Source organism: Dermacentor andersoni, chromosome 8 (assembly GCF_023375885.2).
Source record: "Dermacentor andersoni chromosome 8, qqDerAnde1_hic_scaffold, whole genome shotgun sequence".
NCBI classification, from domain to species: Eukaryota; Metazoa; Arthropoda; class Arachnida; order Ixodida; family Ixodidae; genus Dermacentor; species Dermacentor andersoni.
This window is the reverse complement of record NC_092821.1, coordinates 146,697,724-146,718,140: the sequence shown is the minus strand read 5'-3', so window position 1 is coordinate 146,718,140 and position 20,417 is coordinate 146,697,724. Positions and strand designations below refer to the sequence as shown.

At 48.6% G+C, this 20,417-nt stretch overlaps 2 protein-coding genes across 5 annotated transcripts in view; one reads left to right on the top strand and one right to left on the bottom strand.

Annotated features, from left to right (window-relative positions):
• Window positions 1–26: 26 nt before the first annotated feature.
• Window positions 27–12,866, top strand: LOC126528942 (uncharacterized). Of its 4 annotated transcripts, none has more exons than XM_072290023.1 (2): window positions 27–852; window positions 9,712–12,866. In XM_072290023.1, exon 2 carries the CDS (start codon window positions 9,772–9,774, stop codon window positions 12,061–12,063), a length of 2,292 nt encoding a protein of 763 aa, XP_072146124.1. In that variant the 5' UTR covers window positions 27–852; window positions 9,712–9,771; the 3' UTR covers window positions 12,064–12,866. The 4 variants fall into 4 exon arrangements, with proteins under 4 accessions (XP_072146124.1, XP_072146122.1, XP_072146123.1 ...); XM_072290021.1 differs by lacking the exon at window positions 27–852 and adding an exon at window positions 2,409–2,771; XM_072290022.1 differs by lacking the exon at window positions 27–852 and adding an exon at window positions 8,305–8,557.
• A 2,103-nt stretch (window positions 12,867–14,969) lies between these two features.
• The window catches only part of LOC126528947 (dehydrogenase/reductase SDR family member 4-like), a 45,779-nt gene continuing 40,331 nt past the window's right edge, over window positions 14,970–20,417 (bottom strand). The window contains exon 9 of the mRNA XM_050176534.3: window positions 14,970–16,812. Within this exon, the coding sequence (XP_050032491.2) occupies window positions 16,698–16,812 (115 nt within the window). The 3' untranslated portion in view covers window positions 14,970–16,697. The remainder of the gene's footprint in view (window positions 16,813–20,417) is intronic.

Below are 20,417 nucleotides of genomic sequence, written 5' to 3'. Positions count from 1 at the left end.
GGCTGCGAATAAACGTCGCGGCTTCTTGCGCGGGTTCGGAAACTGGGCGTGTACGCCCGAATTGTCATTCGTCGACGGCTGCTTGATTGCCCTGAGCACGCGGAGAGGGAGAGAGAGAACGAGAAAGAGATTGCGGAGATAAAAAGCGGCTCCGTTTCCTGGCCGAGCGTATGTCCTTTCCCTTTGCGCCAGCAATCACTGCGGCCACTCTTTCCCCCGTGCTCCCCCTTTCCTACACCGGCGCTCAGCCCAGACAAAGCACCAGATATGAGCAGCATGGCTAACCACCCTAACGCGGCGAAGCAAACCGCGCGTGTCTTTCTTTTGCTTTTGACAAGCGACGCTTCGTCAAAAAATTTCTTGCCAAACTTGTTACTGTCACAACCACACTATACAACCCCTGATTTGCAGAAGGCATCGCTAGTGAAACGCTGTCAATCGCTGTTCGAGCCCTCATCCTCTCTCTTCGCCCTGACTTCTCTCACTTTCTCCTTCCACCGAAGGTTGGGCCTAACGCGCCAGCTCGCTTATTAAGCCTAACGCGCCTGCCCGCAGCTACGCACATCGAATTAAATGGTTTCATGCGCTGCCATGTATTGCTGCAGTGACCGCTCCGAAGTGAAACGTGATAAGTTAAAGAAGCAGCAGCGGAAATGTGGTATTTAGAATTGCTAAGGGTGGGCGCACGACAATGCGATGAGGCCGGTTGGGGGAGGGCGGGATGTGAACTTTTCGAATTAGTGACGACACGATGGATCTCGCGTGTATAAATAGGCGCGGGCTCGCTGTGAATCCTGACAAATACGCAGGGGACTGTTTTTCTTCTTTTCTTTTACGGCGCTTTCTTATCAGGTACGTTAACCATCGGTGATTTGACTATATGAATTTGTCGCGTGTGAACGTGTCGGATATCGCGGTTTCACTGTGGCTTTTTGGGGCACGGTGAAGAACGCGCGCAATTGGAATCGCGCTGACACGAAGTAGACGTAAGCGTCGCTTCTATATATAGCTTGCATGTGTCGCTGCGCAGTCTTTCAATTTAGAAGTGCAGCATATAAGCGAGGCTTAATGATATACTATAATGTGTTCTTGTTTCACAAGCGAGAATAATAAGGGAATCTGAAGGGCTCGTTTTTTTTTTTTTTTTAAAGAGAATGTCTTCCGCCGCTTTTGTTAGGGGTACCGTCTGTTCCTCATTCTATAGGCTCTTTCGCGGGCCGATCCAGCGGAGAAAGCGCGGTCAAGAAACGTGGGCCGATCCCGACGGTGGTACAACTTAAATTCCGACGCTCTTCCGACATATATGTCGGAAGAGCGTCGGAATTTAATCCGGAGGAATTTAATCCGGAATACTATACGACGTGCCTCATAGTCGTATCGTGTTTCTGACACGTATAAGAAACCCAAAATTCATTTAAGTTAAAAATGTGTTCCTACAAACATCACGCAGTTCAATCTGCCCATCTGGTAAGGCGTGACTCTTTTTTTTTAACTATTGTTAGACGTGATATGCTGGACTGGTGACACACGTATCGGGTTTTACGAGCTGAGTCCACATGATTACCAGGCACGCCGTTTAGAGGGGGACCGCGGATTAATTTTGACCACCCGTGGTCCTTTAGAGGGCAGCCGCATCCACGCATACACGAGCGTGTTTTTTTTTTTTTTCGCATTCCTCGCCCGAGCCAAGGAGGCAGCCCAAGCCAGAGGGTTCTTGGAATAAGGAATCCTCCCACCTAGGATAGCCGGATTCTGGTTGGGATTACTGTCTCAGAAAATAGAAGTTTAGTTCTCTTTCTCCCCGGTCGAAATGCGGCTGCCTGCGGTCGAGGTCAAACCAACGACCTTAGCAGTTCAACGCCATAACTACTCAGCTAGCGCTGCGGGCGTACACGTAGAAGCAACAGCCTGGGCGCTTATCTCGCTGATAATTGTGTAAGAAATGACAGTGCCGCCCATTTTTGATAACACACGTATAATGTAGGTCGGTTTCACTGCAGGCCCTAACAGACCAGCCTCGGAGGCATTTCAGCATTTATTCAGCGCCAAAAAGGATAGTGATAACTGCTTCCGCTAGTATGTACACATCGCGAAGAGAGAGATGGAGTGTCCTAGTCAGAGGATGAGTGGCTCGCATGCGCAGTAGCAATGGCGTTTGTTAAAAAGATTTCCTGCCTATATAGTGCAGACCTGCCCTTTCAGCGAGTCTCAGTTGTATTCTGTAGCACCTTGTCGCGTCTGTTTCTTTTGTGTCCCGCTTGATTGTACGCCAGTGACCAATCTTTCCTTCTCTCTCAGCATAGTGGAGCTAAGCGGGGGGGAGGGGGGTGGAAGGGGTGGAGAGTGGGGTATCATCGCCATTTCTGGTTCTAAGATATATAATTGGCGCGAGAGACACTGTGAGTCAGAGAGCCTTGGAAAGAGCCCCGGTGGTGAAGTGGAGGAGGGTGAGGGAGGAGGAGAACAATCGACAGCCAATCGCGAGAAGGTTGGCCGCATCGATAACAAGCAGAACTGTTGCCCTTGTTTGCAGGCGCAGACCCTACCAACAGATACCAGTGCATGTACTCGCTTCTTTGGCGTTTGTTTGTGGCTGCGTTAAGGCTAATAGGGGTGCTCGGCGTGAATTCGAATATTCACGGGCAGGCAATGAAGGCTGCGATCCCCCACGACTGATTGACTGACTGATCAGAACGACTTACCAACTGTTCCTCGCGGTGACGGGCACAGACGGCTTGCGTACACCTCGGGGACTTGCCCACCTATAACAAGTAAGTCGAGCAGCGTACCTTCCACGAAATGCTCGTGTGTCGGGTTTCGTTTCGATCGTGATGTCACTTCGTGTCGCCTTTCTGACAGACCGCGTTCGTGCACATAGGCTTTAGTCGGTGCGCGTGCATTCAGAGCATATATACATGGTGTATGCTCGAGAGATGCCAACGAAAAGCATTTAGAGGGTGTCCCGGCTAACGATGGCCAATCTGTTCGAAGAAAAAGATATAGAATACACGGTGCAAGGTACAATTTTAATAAAGTATGATGCTCGGCCGTCAGATCTCTGAAGACTAAACACCGTAGCTATCTGTATAGATCGTGTGTACACATGGCAGGTGCGCCATAGAGATAAAAGGCAACGCGAGAAACCCGTTCGGAAGTTTGCCCCACGGATGGATGGATGATATGAGCGTCCCCTTTGTAACGGGGCCGGGGGTTGCGCCCCCAAGGTCGTCCTATTATACTGCCTAATGTCCTACCTAGGTTAAACAATAATAAAAAAACACGATGAACTCCCACAACCAAATTTTCCGATCCCCTATTGCGAACTGTGCTTCTGTCTGTCTCCGTCTTTTGTAGTTTCCCTACTTTTCTTCCACCAATCCTCTAATCGCCTCTTACTAATCCCTATTGCGGACATATGTTTACTTGTCCACTGCTCTCGCTGAACCCAAGGGCTTCAAGGAGGCCAATGGTGCTTAAATCGACCGCTGGGTAGGCGTCTTCACATTCTAATAAGACATGCTTCATAGTTTCCCTAGCTTTACCGCAGCAAGCACCACGTCAAATGTGCACAATGCCCCCGGAGCTTCCTGGGCGTCGCCAGATTAGCCTCTTGACAGCCGTCATTACCCGTGAATCCCCGCAAAAGCATTGCAGAAATTATAGCACTTGCCTTCCTACTAATGTACAAGTCCAGAGGATCGAAGCTAGATAGATTTGTAGAGATGAGGGGGGAGAGGTGGCAGAGAATGGGTAGAACCGACGCAGTCGCCAGACAAGTGAATAACAGCCTTGCCACTCTTCACTTGCAGTCTCCACACAGAGGGAGAGGGGGTGAAGGGGTGGAGAGAGAAAAGGCGAAGTGAGAAGGCGAGGAACAATGGTTGCGGGCAAGCGGGATAAATTTAAGTACAAAATATGGTATGGTACGTTTCTGCTATTTCTGAAAAATAAGGGACAAACAGCCCCAAACACCTTGCACCGTGATTCGTGTGTAGCGGCAGCAGTCGGTCCGGACGAACACCATTGTTGACGTCACGAGGCGCCTGACCAATCCCAGGCGGAAACGAGGCACGCGAGCTGGGCGTGTCTGCTGCTGCACTTTTCGTCGAAATAAAATATGTTTGCGCTTTCTTTCGCTCAATTTCGATGCGATATTCGAATTCAGAGGGTTGAAAACCACTACGTACTGCTCGTCACTCATTTTTTTTTTAAAAGCTTTCAGCTTCCCTTTAAAGAACACCACGGTGCCAATCAAAATTATTCCGGAGTGCACCACTGCGCCGTGCCTCGTTATCGAAATGTGGTTTTGTCACGTGCAGCCCCGTAATTCAAATTAAAGTTTACTACTTCGGCCACGATGCGATGTGCCATGTGAAGCAATGAGCATGCTCATTCTTCTCGGAGCTTATGAAGTGTGGCGTATACAACAGTGCCTCAAGCGAACGCCTCCAATATGTATGCTCTGTGTACTACGCAGACAAACAGCAGTGGTGCACGAAATGTAAGACTTAGCATCAGCTCACCACTCTCGTGTCGGACTAAACGTTGAAGTTAGACATTCGCCGTCAATATCACCGCTAATTATCTTTAATCAAAGCAAATAGCGCTAAGAGCTTCGCTTATATACATTCCCAATATCGGTGCGCGGGATCCGCATACTTTTGAATCTTTTTTTTTCTTTTGACAGCATGGCTAACGTTAGCTGGGGCACATGGTATACCTGTTGTGCTCGTCACCCTGGCAGCCCATGACACATCATGCCAGCAGTGGAAGAGTGACCAGGAAGAATACTGGTTAATATCGAGTCTACCGCTTTGTCGTTATGCAGGCTTGGTAGCTTGCGGCGAAATATCTGGTCAGGTTATACGAACGAGAAAAGGGAGTGAAAGGCTTGACTTATTGTTAGACCTAACGATTATGATACTATACTACTGAAACGAAGGAAAGGGTGAATTAACTGTCATATTTTCAGGCGCTGCCGTCTCGGGAAAGGTAGTTTTCAAGTTGCGTTTGGAAGGTATACGCGGCAGGAAAGTGTGATGGCGTGGTTGATTCGTTATGCGTAATGAAATGGGCTTCTTAAGTCCCCTAATGAAGGTTAAAGAAATGCGTGAGCCTGTATTGGCTCGCGCCGCGCATTCATGCCTGCGAGGTTTCAACATGGCGTCTTCGAGCGTCTGTTTCAGATTGCTTTATAGCGGGCATAGTGGAGTACATATACATTGCTTTCGATCCATAGTGCGATAGAAATATGCGCTGACAAGGCCTTTGACACAAAGATCCTTTTACAAGTACAGGGAAGCGCGGTGACCGGCGGAGTAACCTGTGCGTTTAAGATCAGTGGCGTCGCGTGCAGGTTCAGGCTACACACGCTTATGCTGCGTGAAGCGATCGCGAAGTGGCCCATTTAGAAGGGATATGCGACACTGTGGAACTTGTTTCCCAGCCACCAGATTGCGATTGTCAGTCCGATCCCGCGTTACTGCGCATGCGCAAGTTGGCAGGACGGATCTTGTGGTTTGTTTATAAGGATGCCGCATAATTCACGTAATAAACTCGCTTGTTAAAGTCTGCCCAAATGTCCGGCGTTCTCGAGGCTCCACCCCCCCCCCCCCTCCCTTCGCTGCAAGGGGTGGTGTTGCAGTATGGGACGTTACCAGTATTAACGCGATAGCGGCCCCCCACCCTTGTCGCAGAAAATTCAGCGTCGGCGTCCTGTGAACGAAAATTTCCGTATATGTTTAGGTATGTGTGTATGCCACGCCTAGCTCTATTACATGTGGTACGTACGGGTTTTATTGCCACACCATTCTATCACTAAGGTTGCTCGTACCTTGCCTCACATCCTTGACAAAGTCATTCCTCGGGATTTTGAAAGTGACAGCCCACAAACAAATGTCGCGAAACAAAACACCGACAGTGCATGCCTTCGATGTTAAATCTTCTCGGGCTTAAATATTAAAAATGCGAAACCATAACAGAAGGCTGAAAATTATGTAGGTTCTTTCTGATTTTTTTTTCTTTTTTTGGCGCGGCTTTGCATTACCTCCGGGATCGATCGGCCCACGCAAGAGACCGCGTTTCTACCAGTGGTGGGCGAAGCTTTCTGGTAGGCGACGCTTTCTGGTGGGCGCTGGTGGGCGACGCTATAGCGTCGCCCACCAGCGTTTCCCGGTAAACATTACTGTTGCGTAAGAAGCAGTCGGGCATCTTCGAATGCCACCGCGTTCGACTCTTAAAGACTGAGCTTAAGCGTCCTCCAAATATTTCTTTTTTTTTCAACTTGCAATCCTCGCAAGATCGCTTTGTGCATGATGAAGCAGCTAGTCTCGATGTCTTAATCTATGATAACTAATTAAGCGCTTTCGGACCGCTGTGAATAGACTAGTCGCAAATGTAATTAGCTTAGCGGAAAGAAATGGTCACGTTAGGTAGACTCATAATGGCAAACCCTTTAGCGACAATTCAAAAAGACAGGGACGTGACAGAGACACAGGACAGCTAGACACAGGACAGGTAGAAATCGAGGCTATATATAAAACGCCGCAGAACGTGTCAGAAAAAAAAATACTTTATTTTGGAGAATGGGAAGTTATCGCTGCGACGATCGAGCCCCAATGTGTCAGGAGCCGCTGCTCTGTGCGTGAAACAAATTTCAACATTTTTTTGTTTATTCCCATGTCGCGATTTACAACAGAACAATTCAGTTTAAGTGCTCATGACTAACACGGTTATCAATACGAATATAGGTATATTGCGAACGGTTAGGGCCTAGAAGAGAACTGAAAACCCCGAAAAGAATGAAATCACCTTTATGTTTGCAATGCATGCAGTGCAACAGAACACACACACGCACAACAAAAATTATGCAGATCCGACGCGCTGTGTGAATCGATGTAAGCGAAGCTTTCCGGGCTGAACGCGCTGATCGACGATAATGAGCGGTGATGTTGACGGCTAAAGCTTAATTTCTTGAACGTTCGGTCTAACACGAGAGTGGCGGATTGACGTTAGACGTTACCTTACGGGCTCCACTTCTGCCTCTCGGCGTTAGTACACAGAACGCAAAGGGAGAGGCGTTTGCTTGAGGCGCTGTTCAGCGCCATATTTCGTGACCTCTGAGAAGGTTGAGAATTGTCATCGCCTCACATGGCACATACCAGCGTGGCAGACGTACTAAACTTGAATTATGGGGCTCTACCTGCCAAAGCCACACTCGGATTACGAGGCACGCCGTAGTGGCGGACTCCGGATTAATTTTGACACTGCGGCGTTCTTTAACGTGTCCCAAAATCTAAGTGCACGTGCGCTTTCTATTTCGTCGAAATGCGGCTGCCGCGGTCGGGATCAAATCCACGACCTCTAGAAATGCCATAGCTGCAAGGCTACCGCGGCGAGCACAGAAGTGTTCGTTTGACGGTCGACCGCTTCCGTAGCGTCGTAGTGTCGCTTGGACCCTACGGTGCGCTTTATTTAATGCGGCTCTAGCGTATAGTTTGCCCGCTTGACATATTTGCCTAGTGCTTATTTTTCAGAAACAGCAGGACCGTACTGTACCGTACCTCGAACTTAAGCTTATCCAGTTTCTCCGCAACCGCTGTCCTTGCCTTCCTTGCCTTCTCACGTTTCCTTGCCTACTTCTCAGGGTTTGCTCACCTCAGGGTTTATTTATCGGGGTTTCCTTGCCTTCTCACATCCCTTGTACGGGAACCGCCTCTGAGTGTTTGCGCCAAGCGTGCTGGCTCCGCGTGCAGAACGACCCGCGGCAGAAACCAAGGAAGCGAAGTTGCAGCAGATTAACAAACTGACGCGCAGACCCTGCGCAAGGCCTCAACCGAGTGCCAATCTGCGGGTAAATGCTGCGGGAATCAAGTATACGGAGATCCGGGTGACTGGGACATTACAGGGTGTGAATCTATGGGTGATCATTGTTGGGAACATGGCAGTCGCTATAGCAGGCAACGAGTACACCGTGGTAGCGAAAAAGCACGTGGTACGACCACAAGTACTTCCAATAGGGCTGAATTCACTTTGGAACGCCACAAACAAACTGAACCAAGGGTATAACTATACATATACCGAACGAACCTGCTCGTATGCTGCACGTGCATGTATGGCGCGTCGTCTCGACGTTTGCTAGACGTGCAGTACAGCGTTGGCTCGGCGTTATACGTCATTCCGCTCCGCTCAGGGTTGTGTGCCCCCGGGAACTCACTCACAGCCGCTCGGCGACAACGCCACTGCTATCGCAACACGATAGCAGTGGCGATAGCAGTGGCGTATAGCAACACGATATACGGCGGCAACAGAACGCTGTTCTCGTTTGGCTCTCGCGAATCGGTTCGGTGGAGCCGGACGCTGCGTTCGCTTTGGTTCCTTGAAGTTTAATATACGGCCAAACTGACTGTGCGTCGCTCCTGCCTCTTGACGACGCACTGGTGTAGATCTACCCAGGAACTTGGCTCCGCTACCAAGCAAGCGCTATAGTGCGCATGCGCAGAGCTATCGTATACCGGTATACCGATCGCTGCCGATCGGGCTGCAGCGGAACGTGGCGGTAAGTTCAGCTTTGTCAACAGCTCGAGTCCTTGAACGAGGACAGAGCTTGCGAGAACCGCAGGCAAGGGACAAGCCGCCGACTTTGAAAGTCAGTCGCTTGTCTTGTCATTCTTTCTTTAGCTTGTCCTCGTTCCCGGCAAGTTCCGCTATAGTACTTGGAATCATGTGTAGAAACAACTGTAGCCCCAGTCTTTGACCTTATCAAGCTTCGTTGTTGTTGTTTTGCAGTTCAGTCAAGCGCGCACCGCTCGTCTCGCTGGGTCACGCGGGTTATCGGGAATTCGAGTTCTGCGCAGTGCGAGAGCGCGTACAGTGGAGCGGAAAACGGTTATCCCATTAGTAAGTGGGAAGCATTTCTTGGCGAACATTTGTCGCTTTGACAGCATCTGTCTAGCCGCCTACGATTTGGTGCTCTCATGGTCGTTTCGTTAACTTCCATGTACCAAAATTCGCATAGCATGACAAGAGTGTCACGATGATACGTGTCACGTATAGCTCAAGAAACGTCTTGGTGCTCCCATGGTCGTTTCGTTAACTTGGTATACGTTCCCCGCACACTGCTTCACACAACATCGATTCCCACAGGGCGTGAGATTTGCTGGCTTTATTTTCTGGCATTTGCCTGCGCGGCACTTGACATTGGTGATTACACCTTATCGAAGATTGCAGTACAAGTGCCGGCCGTCCTGACGAAATCGTGTGGTATTTGTCTTACGCCAAAATCGCAGCGTGGGCGCGAGATCTTGTGAAAAAAGCGAAATGGCTGGCTGCCGCACGCGCACGCATGCGCTTGCACGTGCCGCACCTGGCCGATCGCCCGTGACGTCAGCCCAGTGCCCCGTCAACCAATGGCTAGAAGCGATCCACGCCGCCAGTGATACCGCCCCTAGTAACATCCACGCAATTCTTTTTTTAAACCCCTTGGCCACAACGCAACGGCAGCACCTCGCGGTAAATGTTATACACTAAGGTCAGTTTCTGTGTAACCTCGCGCGCCACTAAGCGGCTCAAAATTTTTCACTCGTGGTTGAAATGATCCCGGAAGCGTAAACTTGCCGGTCAACTTTATTTCTCTTACTGTGTTAATGTCATTTTTTTGGTCAGGCATCGAATTCAATCGGGCGTCCTCTCCCGTTCTCTCGTCTGGTGCAGGTTGCCGTCAACACGTTTTCTGCAGCGTGTCCTACGGTTGGAGGCCGCGACTCCAGAGACATGGGAAAAGCGCTCAGCCGGCATTTTTCTTGCGCTAGACGCGAGCGACCTTTTTCGGTAGAGTCGGCCGACGGCGACTTGGTAGGTCACTGCACGGGCATCGAGCCAGACTGTCCCTGCGCCATCTTCAATAAGCTCGACGGGCTCAACCATCTTCTGCGGTCGGTGGGACTCGAACTCGTCGAGATCCTGCCTGGGCAGCTGTCGCTCTCGTGGTACGAGTCACCGTGGGAATCCAGCAAGCTCGAGCCCGCCGCGACGTCCCAATACGATGCCCGCAAGACGGCGGCAGACGTACAGGACCCTTCCGCGGGAGGCGATGCCCCGGCCACAACGAAGACAGAGTATGTAACCCGTGTCCTGACCCTCGTCCAAGACATCCTCGCGACGCACCGCTGCGTCGTCGCGGTCGACGTCGCTGGCCGCACGTTCGGCGCTCACGAAGACCTCACCCGCGACGCCATCACGCGGGCCGGGTCGTCTCTGAGGGCGCTCAGGATCCGCTCCGTGTACCGCGTAAGTCAACCGCTCGTCGACAGTCTCGGCGACGCCGTGGGTTCCCTGAGCCGACTGCGAGAGCTTGCCTGGACGCACGACAAGCTGCAGAGACCTCTTTCCGGCAAGTTACTAGCCTTCCTGCGGATGACGTCGACGCTGACGTCGCTCGACCTGGTCGAGGTCCACATGCCTCTTCCAAACGCCGAGGCGCTCTTTGGAGCCCTCAAGAAGAACGCCAGCTTGAGGAGGCTTACGCTCAGCGCTTGCCTCGTGATCCGCGACCCCAACGAGACGAGCGCCCTTCTCCGAGACTACCTAAGCGACGGGCGCTGCGACCAGATCTTGTCTCTAACGGTGCGCAGGAGCTGCACCAGCCACCCGCCCTCGCTAAGCGCCATCGTGGACGGCGTCTGCCAAAACCGGTCGCTGCAGGACCTCAGCGTCGCGGGCTTCTTCCTGGGCAGATGGAACTTCACCGTCGTCGCCAAGCTTCTCAACGAGAACCGGACGCTGCGACGTCTCACGCTCATCGGGACCTCCTGGTTCGAGGCGTTCCAGGGGAGCTTCACGTCCCGCGAGCACTGGAAGAGGCGCGAATCCGAGGCGCCCAACGGATTCCCTCGATGCCTCCTGGCCCTGGCCCGGCACCGGTCGTTGGAGCAGCTCACCGTCGACGTCTCCACGTTCACCGTAAACGAGTGCCTCTCGTTCTGCGAAGCCGTCCGCGCCAACAGGACGCTGAGAGTGGTCACGCTGGCGCGCATTCGCAACGAAGATGTTGGCGCTATCTGCGACATCATCAGCAAGACCGACACCAAGGACCGCATCCGCCTGGACCACGCCTACGTCCTCAGGGACGGGTGTTCCGAAAACGTGGTCGAGTATCCCGCCCTGATAAAGAACGTGGTCCTCGACCCCGGAAACTTCCGGGACCCGCAGATGGTCGGCGAAGCACTGCGCCTGCTGCCCCGATTTTCCCAGATCAGCTCACTCTCTCTGACAGTGGTCAGCGGTCAGCAGTTCGACGACGACAACGCGCGCGCCGTGGTGGCCAACTTTCTGGAGACGACGACGACGCTCAGGAGGCTGGACCTCAGCCTGCACACTAGCGGACCTCTCGTCTACGGAGGCCGCGAAGGCCTGCTGCGCGCGCTCGCGCGGAACACGAGTCTCCGGACGCTGCGCATCCACAAGATGCGCTTCACCGACCCCGAAATCCAACTGCTGGCCGCGACGATAGCGGACAGCGCGACTCTGTGCGAGTTCGGCTTCTTCGTCGAAGACAACGACCGCGCCGCGCTGAAGGCGTTCCTCCGCGGGTTGGAACCGCGATTCTCCGGCAACTACTCCATGCTAGAGCTCAGCCACAGTGCCATCGACGGGTGTCCGCAGTACCTAGCGGTCCAGCGAGTCGCGAGGCGCAACCGGACGCTGGCCATGCGGGCATCGCATTACGTCATGGGCGTCAACCACAGCAAGCGATGCGCCAGGGCACTGGAAGAGGTGTCCTGTGGTCAAGGCGTGGTCAGGACGGTCGCGGAGTTCGCCTCCATTGACGAGTATACAGCGGCCGGTGTTGTTCAGCAGGCGCTGGAAGAGCTCGCAGACATGGCCACTTTCTTGAAGGCAGCGGGCGTCGTGCAAGAGAACGTGATCTGTCACCCGGTGTGCGAAGACAAGCGAGGTGGCCCGCGGTTGCAGCTGGACGGACTGGACGCGGACAGCTGGCGGCAGATTAGGCGGTACATCAGGTTGGCTGACATCGTGGACAGTGATTGTTATCCACGTTTGTAGCTCCTTATTGCACCGAGAGTATAGGCCGTGTTGTTCATCCGGGTATTCATTCTTGGCGGCAAAAGTGTACAAGGACTGACAACAAAAATAGGCGGAGACAGAGTGATCTTTCCTCATTGTTCAGTGTTCCCGTACCCTCTTGTGGCCTGGGATGACAGACTAAACCGGTTATTTATATCCCAAGACCATCCATTTGTACTAAGCTCAACGGCATGCTGAAACTTCACATAGCACATAATTTGTTGAACGCGTGACCTCTCTTAGTTACGCATAGGGGGAAGCCAACGTGCATGTCACCAGCATGCATTTTACTACGGAACAGACATGAAGTATTTTCTTTTTCAATGCAGAGCTTTAGCATAACTGACGTACTCGCATATATGTATGCCATACTGAAAGATGTATTTCAGTGGCAGTTTGAGCTAGCAGATACGTGGAATACTGTTACTCACTGCTGGAAATTTCCAGGTTTTCCTTAGACAAGCTGCCATCATAAGTCCAAGAACAGGGCTCACTGCTTGTCTTCCAGTATTCTGGCGTACATTTACCTAAACCGCTGCTATGCTGTAACTAAATCTACACATGCAATTTCTTAACCTTAAATTTGACTGCTGCACGTAAGTGTGATCACCGGAGCCATAGCTCGAACGCTCTCTCAAACGTTGCAGTATGTGTACTAACATATTTAGGTAATGCTAATTATATCGAAATGTATGTTGACCTCCCCAGAAATTTTGTACTTTTGCAGAGCATTTCCATAGTAAAGACATTATGATTAAGAATACATAATTTCTATATAAAAATCTTCTCAATGATGGCTCATTATTTTTCCCATTATCATATAAGGAATCCTGTCTATTCACAATGGAACGATCCCCACTGCATTCATGGTAAGTTTGCACGTTGTAAATAAATGTTTCCTTTGAAAACTGTGAAACTGTCTTGTAGAAGATACTGATGCTTATGACCCTCAGTATGCCAGAAACAAATACCTTTTGAGCTCGCACATCACGACACAGAATGCTGCTTCTGTTGTCACTGCTCGGATAAGCAATGTTTCGCATAACTGTACTTCATTATTATTTGATAATTGCCATAGTCTTTCCACGTATCATGCTATATAACCGATCCTGATGCCTTTAGCTTTGTACGACTGCCAACCAAGATCATTTTAGTTAAGGATCTAAACAGGAGCGCCTCGATCGCTGACACCATCCCGCTAACACGCTTTTCAAGCGGTTAGTGATTTCCCGGATAACACAATATCTCGCAACTAACGTTCGGTGAATTACGAAACTGCGATCGTATGATACGTTTTTCGGTCGCCAGACCCCATATAAACTAAAAAACGCGCGAGGAGCGCGCGATCAACAACAGTAGTCACCCGTCGTCCGCTCGGTTTCCTATTCCGGTACCAGCAAATTTCCTCCCTGGTCGTCGCTATCGCCTCCCTGGTCGCCGCTATCGCCGCCAACTCTTATTCCGCTAAGTACCTTCACCGGTCTGACAGCGGCGTGGGGCGTAGTGCCGTAGAAATCTTACTACTGCACGCTTTTATAACAGGCGATAACCGAAACGTGCCGCTGTTCCCTGCTGCAGGCGGCGTGAAGTGAGCTTACTTTGTTTCTTTAAGCGAAAGCTCTACTACGCGAGCCATTTCGGCTCGTCGCGCTGTATGCAGGCAGCCGTATGCCGTGGCCGACGAACGACCTTGCGCCGCCGTTGCCTAGCAACGCCGCAGCCCCTCTCCAACAGATGGCGCCGCCGTCGACGCCCGCTCCACTGGAGTAGAGGGAGAGGTGTCGCCTCGCGGGGGGTATATATATATATATATATATGCACTTCGCCTCGGTGTATTTAGTCGTTATAGAGAGCGCGAAAGAGACGCAACAACGACAGAACGAAGCGAGGAAGAGACAACGTGCTCAAGAGATGCCAGAAGAACGCGCCGCACCGAAGATGCGGCTAGAAGTCGTGCCACGTCCCGGAGCGACTCTTCAACTGCGGAAGAGACCACTGAGTTCTGAAGAGTGTCAGAATGAGACTCTGCGTAGACGTTCCCTAGTAATTACCTAGCCTAGTCGTTACCTGAACAGTGTGTCTTGTCTATACAACAGAGCTAAACCAAACACTTAACCACAAGCTAGCACCACAAGCATAGCCATGCAGCTCTTGCTTTCGCAATTCAACTAGGGTTAACCAGAGCTAAACCACAGGCCATTCTTTTTTTCAGGTTTGGCTCTTGAGACATTATATGTTGGTATCACCCACCAGCTCGATTTCGTTTGCTTCCCGTCGTCGTCTCAAAACACTGCGCAATAGGAAAACGACATGCGTCTCCGGCTCCATCAGCTTGACACGCGTCGGCATCTGGGTGGGCACGTCACAACTTCCTGCCAAAATACCCCACTCGAAGAAGCTGCTGACACAGGCTGAATTTTGAGCACAAACGTAAAGCTTAACGGCAAAGACAACACGCATCTCAGACCCCAGCAATGTCATCTACAGTTGCTAAATTTTATAGTTGCTTCAAATCGTACGTTTTCTCTCCGAAACGTATGAAACGGGTTTTGCTGTAAGAAAGGTTTTGCTGCAATTCAAAATAGCAGACCTTGTCATATGGTGGAGGTAATGTTCCGGCATGTAGATGGTAACCAGGCCATGAACTGACATCGTCAAGCAGACAACAGGTATGAAGCATCAAGCTGCCATTTAATACTGCCAGTGGTTGGTCAGTACTGACCCTAGTGCTGTGAGGAGACTAATTAAAGGCAGCAAAGTGGCCACTCAATGCCACACTCATGGCCATGGTTCTCTATTTTATGTATCATGAAATTAGGTCATTGTGCCACGAAAGCCTACTAGTTTGTCCTCAGAAAATTGAACAGTAATAACAATCGCAAGACTTGAACAGCAACTGTTTTATTTTCACTCGGCTAACAGGAACATTTACAATGCATTGCTCAAACTTAAACAAGCAAAAAAGATCAACATTGGATGGCACACCCTGGAACCATGAATTGTACAGATATATCCTGCTACTTGCCCGTAATGTTCACTGGAAGAACTGCAGGCCCTTCGAAACAGCCGCTGCCAATAACACATGCAAGAACGTTTTAAAAAATGCTCGCTATGCCTCGATACAGCTGTCTCCATCCTACTATGTCTGATGCACGCACTGCGCCATGTGTTGCAAAGTACATGGCACAAATGCTGAAATGCATGCCACCTGCACACTGTGACTGGATCAACCTTTGGCACCTTCACAGTCACTGGTCCTGCAGGAGCTTAGAGCAAGACACCTTTATTTCGATTGCAGCACAGGTCCCATAATGCATTTTCAAGCCTTAGCAGCTCTTTGTGCCCAGTTCAGATGTCTGTCTGCCTGTGGATACCCTCCACTTGAGACATAAGCTGCACTGTTAACATCTGCAGCAGGGACAGATTCTTGTAGTGGTGGTTAATGGAAGGCTGGATAAATTGCTTTTTTTAGCTGGCACACATTCTAAAAAAATGCTTGATCTATGTGGAGCAAACATTAGCCCTGAGCATCCTCTATTCCCATACTTCTCTCTGCTTAAATTGAACGACACAACACAGTCAACCACAAATTTGCAGGTCATGCAAGCGATTTCCTAATTGTGGCTCTGTGCCTTTTGCTGTCGACAGCAGTGCTTCAGGAGAAATTTGCCTTTTCATGCTCATAAACGTTACGCAATGTACAATCTGGTGACCGGTGCTACATGCTCCTTGGTGGCATGCCTCTATGCTGATGTTCTGAGCCAGGAACTCGTACTGGCTGCCAAAGTGCACTCGGTGTGACAATGATGAAAAGGCAGTTAGCAAGTGCTGCTGCTTGACAGCAGCATTTGTACATTCACAAGGCACAGAGATGCAGCTTAACATGTGCTTGTGGTTTTCATTAAAGTTCAGCTGTTGAATGTACGTAACAGTCTACTCGTAAAAGCAAATTCCTATATCGTAATCAAGTAGGCATAACTCAATACCTTCACTTTGTCTGAAGAAACTAAATGGCTGACAAGACGCATTACTCTGTCTTTATGCATTAAGATAGTCTGTGTGCCGTAACCTGGTTCTCATTGGTAGTCAAATACTGAACGGGCGCCCTCTTTAACAGAAAGCCATACTAGATGCACTTGACGGGCTAGCTGGTTTGACACACTGTAACCCCTGGCTGAAAACCACGAAGAAACACTCATGGCCAGTGGCATACAGACCTAGCTTAACTCACGCCATCTCTGTCAATTCAACTTTTACTCCATAACACTTCACAATATACTTGACCTGCAAGTCAATATAATAGTTGTACCTCATTATAACGGAGTTGCATTCCACCGTCAAAAAATTTGATGATAATGCTGATATTGGCGAGATATCTTAGATTTAGTTGGTAACATCGAGGTTTGACTATTGTACATAGCAGACTTTGCGATTCTTTAGTGTTGCAACAGGAACCTAGATGTGTGCCTCAGGCACTGTGTTTGTAACATGTGCATATACTGGCTATATGTGTGGTTGGTAAATTTGTAATGCGAATGTCTTGCGGCATCTTCTGTGCAATACTCTTGTGCAACTTTCAGAGAGGCTTCTCGTGTGAGCAGCAGACGTCGTCCTCAGAGCTTGCAGAAGAAGCCGCCGGCCACGGGAACATTCTCCCCAGTCACATAGCGGGCGTCGTCGGAGACTAGGAAGGACACGACACCAGCGCAATCTTCCGGAGTTCCCAGCCTGCAGCAAACAAGTTACGATTCTGACATGAAGAACTATGCTGTGTGAAGCAATGACTGTCGGTAGTTTCCGAGTCACATGAAAGTATACCATTTTACTCATGCGAGACCCACTTTTCTTTTTTTCGCTCAGTAGAGTAGGGCTAAAACAATATATCACGCTTGGTGCACAGACGTACTGGAGACAGTGTTCGCCAACACTGTCTACACAGTACACACGTTTATTTAGGATTCAGCAATACTAATCAAGTTTCGCTGCATTACTCATCGCTTCCGCACTCACCACTGAAGTTTACTATCTCATTGGTACACTTTCAAAGATAGTCTCCTTGGTGCCGTCCATGCTGTTAGTATTCCAGCAACCTTTAGCGACAGTATGAGCGGATAAAGATGTCTGTTCAAAATATTTTTTTTTTAATTTCTTGCCTCGAGAATAGGAATGCAGATCTTACACGAGTAAACACGGTAGCCAACAACAAATGCCAAAGAGTAGCTGCAGCAATGTACACATACTACTCTTGCGCTGTCCATGTGGTTTTGGCACTACACAGTGCCAAGCACAGATGCCACCAAGTCTCTGGCGCTCCTCCCAGTTCCACATCACTTGCCTATATTAGTGGACTTGGATATATTGCCAGTTCGACTGCCAGTTAGTTAAGTACCTGAGAAATTTGAGCCGTAACTTCTTTTGGAACCCATTCAATTGTAAGAATACTATTGGACCTCATGAGTTCAGTTGGAGAGCCAAATGTCGAACATTTGTTGTGAACAAACCGGATGGCATGTCTTTGGATTCGTTCAAGTTTCTTTGTTACATTGAGTGTAGGGATTCCAGTTAACACAGGCGTACTTCAACTTTGGTTCAATTTAGAAATAAGTGAGTAGTTTAACAGAGGATAGGGCATGTTTAAGCTTGTATTTGAGAAGGCACAGTTTACAGAAGGCAGAGAAAGGTATATCTTGCACATGAAGGTTCTAGGACAGGTTCCTGCAAAGGGTGACACCTAAATATTTATAGTTCGCAACTATATATATATTAAAAAAGGTTCAATATTTATATAGAATATAAAAAAGGCACAGGAGCCTAGCAAATAATTAAAAGAGAGGTGTTTTCTTGCGAGAAATGAGAAGAAAAACACTTTCTACAACATCCAAGGTCATCCCCCATTGAGTGAACCAATAAAAAAATTTTACTGAGGCTATCATTCAAACGTACAACTTCATGATTACCAAGACTTCAACCTTTGCAATTTCATCACAACTTATAGATTTTGATGTTCCCAAAGAAAGTACCCATGTTGTGGCCAACTTCCTCTACTTCAGGAACTCGTCAATAAATTTGCTCGAAGCAGGTATGCCTCTACTGTCATTTCGTCATCAGGAGACCTGTGAACGATACTTTTCCATGAATAGAATGTATATTTTGCGACCCTTGACAGAACATTTGCAAAATCGTAGAACAAGCCCGAATTCGAGGCAAGTTGACAGCTATGCGTTTCCACTAAAAATCGCATACGTCACATAGAGATGTTGCTTTTAAGTATGTTCCTAAGTAAGCGTTGTTAGTAAGTGTGATGTATAGCACCATGCACAGAACACATTTCACAGTTTTGCTCATACTGTGGCACAAGAGTTGGTGCAATATGCACAGTGCAATCCACAGTTCAAAGGAACACACCAGTATTGAGCACATGTGAACATTCTCTCTGGCAAGCATGTAATTGCTCAGCTTATTTATGTGTACAATACTGCAGATCCAGAAGGGGACCCAAGCAGCAGGAGGATATATATCACAGGAAGCCAACAAACACGCCAAGGACAACACAGGGGAAATTACTTGTACTTACTTACTGACAAAGAAATTGTAAATTAATGGAATCGAAAGTGGATGAAAAAACAAATTGCCGCAGGTTGGGAACAATCCCACGTATCCGAATTACGTGTGCGATGCTCTACCAATTGGGCTACCGCGGCGCTGTCTTCCCATCTACTTTCTGGGGTATTTATGTGCTACTACTACAAAGTAACCCTGGGAGTGTTAGCCAACACCACCACTTGCAAACCATGGCGGCAGATGTGGAACATCCTTTCTGCCACAGGCGCCACGAGTACGTGATCTTTTTGGGCGAAGGCAACTGGTCAATAAACCCACATGTGCTACCTGAAGGTATCAATGTTGCCAGATTCGAGACCCTCGTTACGTATTGAACGAGAAGAAAGGGGGTTAACCGAGGGGCCCGATTTTAATTAATCATATCATAAGAAGCCAACGAACAAAAACACCAAGGACAACACAGGGGAAATTACTTGTACTTACTAATTGAAATAAAGAATATATATATATATATATATGAACACATGAAAAACGAATACAAACATGTTGCAGTTTACGCACTTATCAGAAAAAAATGAAAGCAACGACCAAATAAGATTAGTTGAAAATACACTGAAGGAATAAAGCTGGACATACTAGAACAGTATCAGACGGAGCTCAAGGCGTCAGGACAAAGGCGATACCCAAATACGAGCATTTGCAACTATTGCCAGAAAAAAGGCAACAAGTACCAGAGGTAAGTTGACAAACGAGCGAACATTCCCGAATACTAAAAATGATTAAGATGTGGAATGTACCAACAAAATTTGCGTGTAAAAGGAAAAGAAACAAAGCAGTAACAAGATTTGGCAGGGGAGCAATACCTTTAACATTCAAGACACATGCGTTCAATAGAATCAGTGCTTATCAACTGCGATGTTGGCAGGCTGTTCCAATCTGTCATAGTGCGTGGGAAGAAAGAAAACTTAGAGGTTAGTTCAGGTGTTATAAGGTGTTGAAGAATCAGCGTGACAATGCCATATTCAACGTGCTGTAAGTGGTTTAACATAAGCCTGTGGGTAGAGGAATAACAAGTTGTTTCTAAGCGAAAAAAATAAATTTCAGTCTTTGTATTTTCCTACGTAGCTGTAGCGTCTGAATATTATGTTCATTCATTAGGCTAGTAGGAAAGTCACAGCCTATATTTAGAAAAAATAAACACACAGCTTTATGTTGGATCATCTCTAAAGTGTTAATGTTAGTTTTCTTATAGGGATCCCACACAACGCATGCATATTCTAGTTTCCGTCGGATGAGTGAAGTGTAAGCCAGTAACCTGGTACTAGAGGGAGCATGCTTTGATTTGTGCCTGAGGGGACAAAGTTTCCTGAAATACAAGTTGTATATGTTAGAAATGTGAATATTCCAGCTGAGGTCACTGGTTATTGTGATTCAAAGGTACAGTATATATATTGGCTGACTTTCGTCAGCGGTTCAGAGCCGAGGTTATCGACAAACAACACTTTATTGATTTTTCTTGTTATGGACATGTAAATTGTTTTTTCTCTGTTCAATTTCCATGCCCCACTGACTGCACCCGGAAACAATGTTTTGAAGGTCAGAATTAAGCATTAATTGATCATGGCAAGTAGCCTCATTAAACAACACATAATTGTCAGCAAATAGTCTAACTGGAACAGGGTAACAAACTTAGTCAGCAATGTCGTTTACATATGTCAGATATAGTAAAAGTCCTGGTACACTACCTTGAGGTACTCCAGAGGTTACTGAAA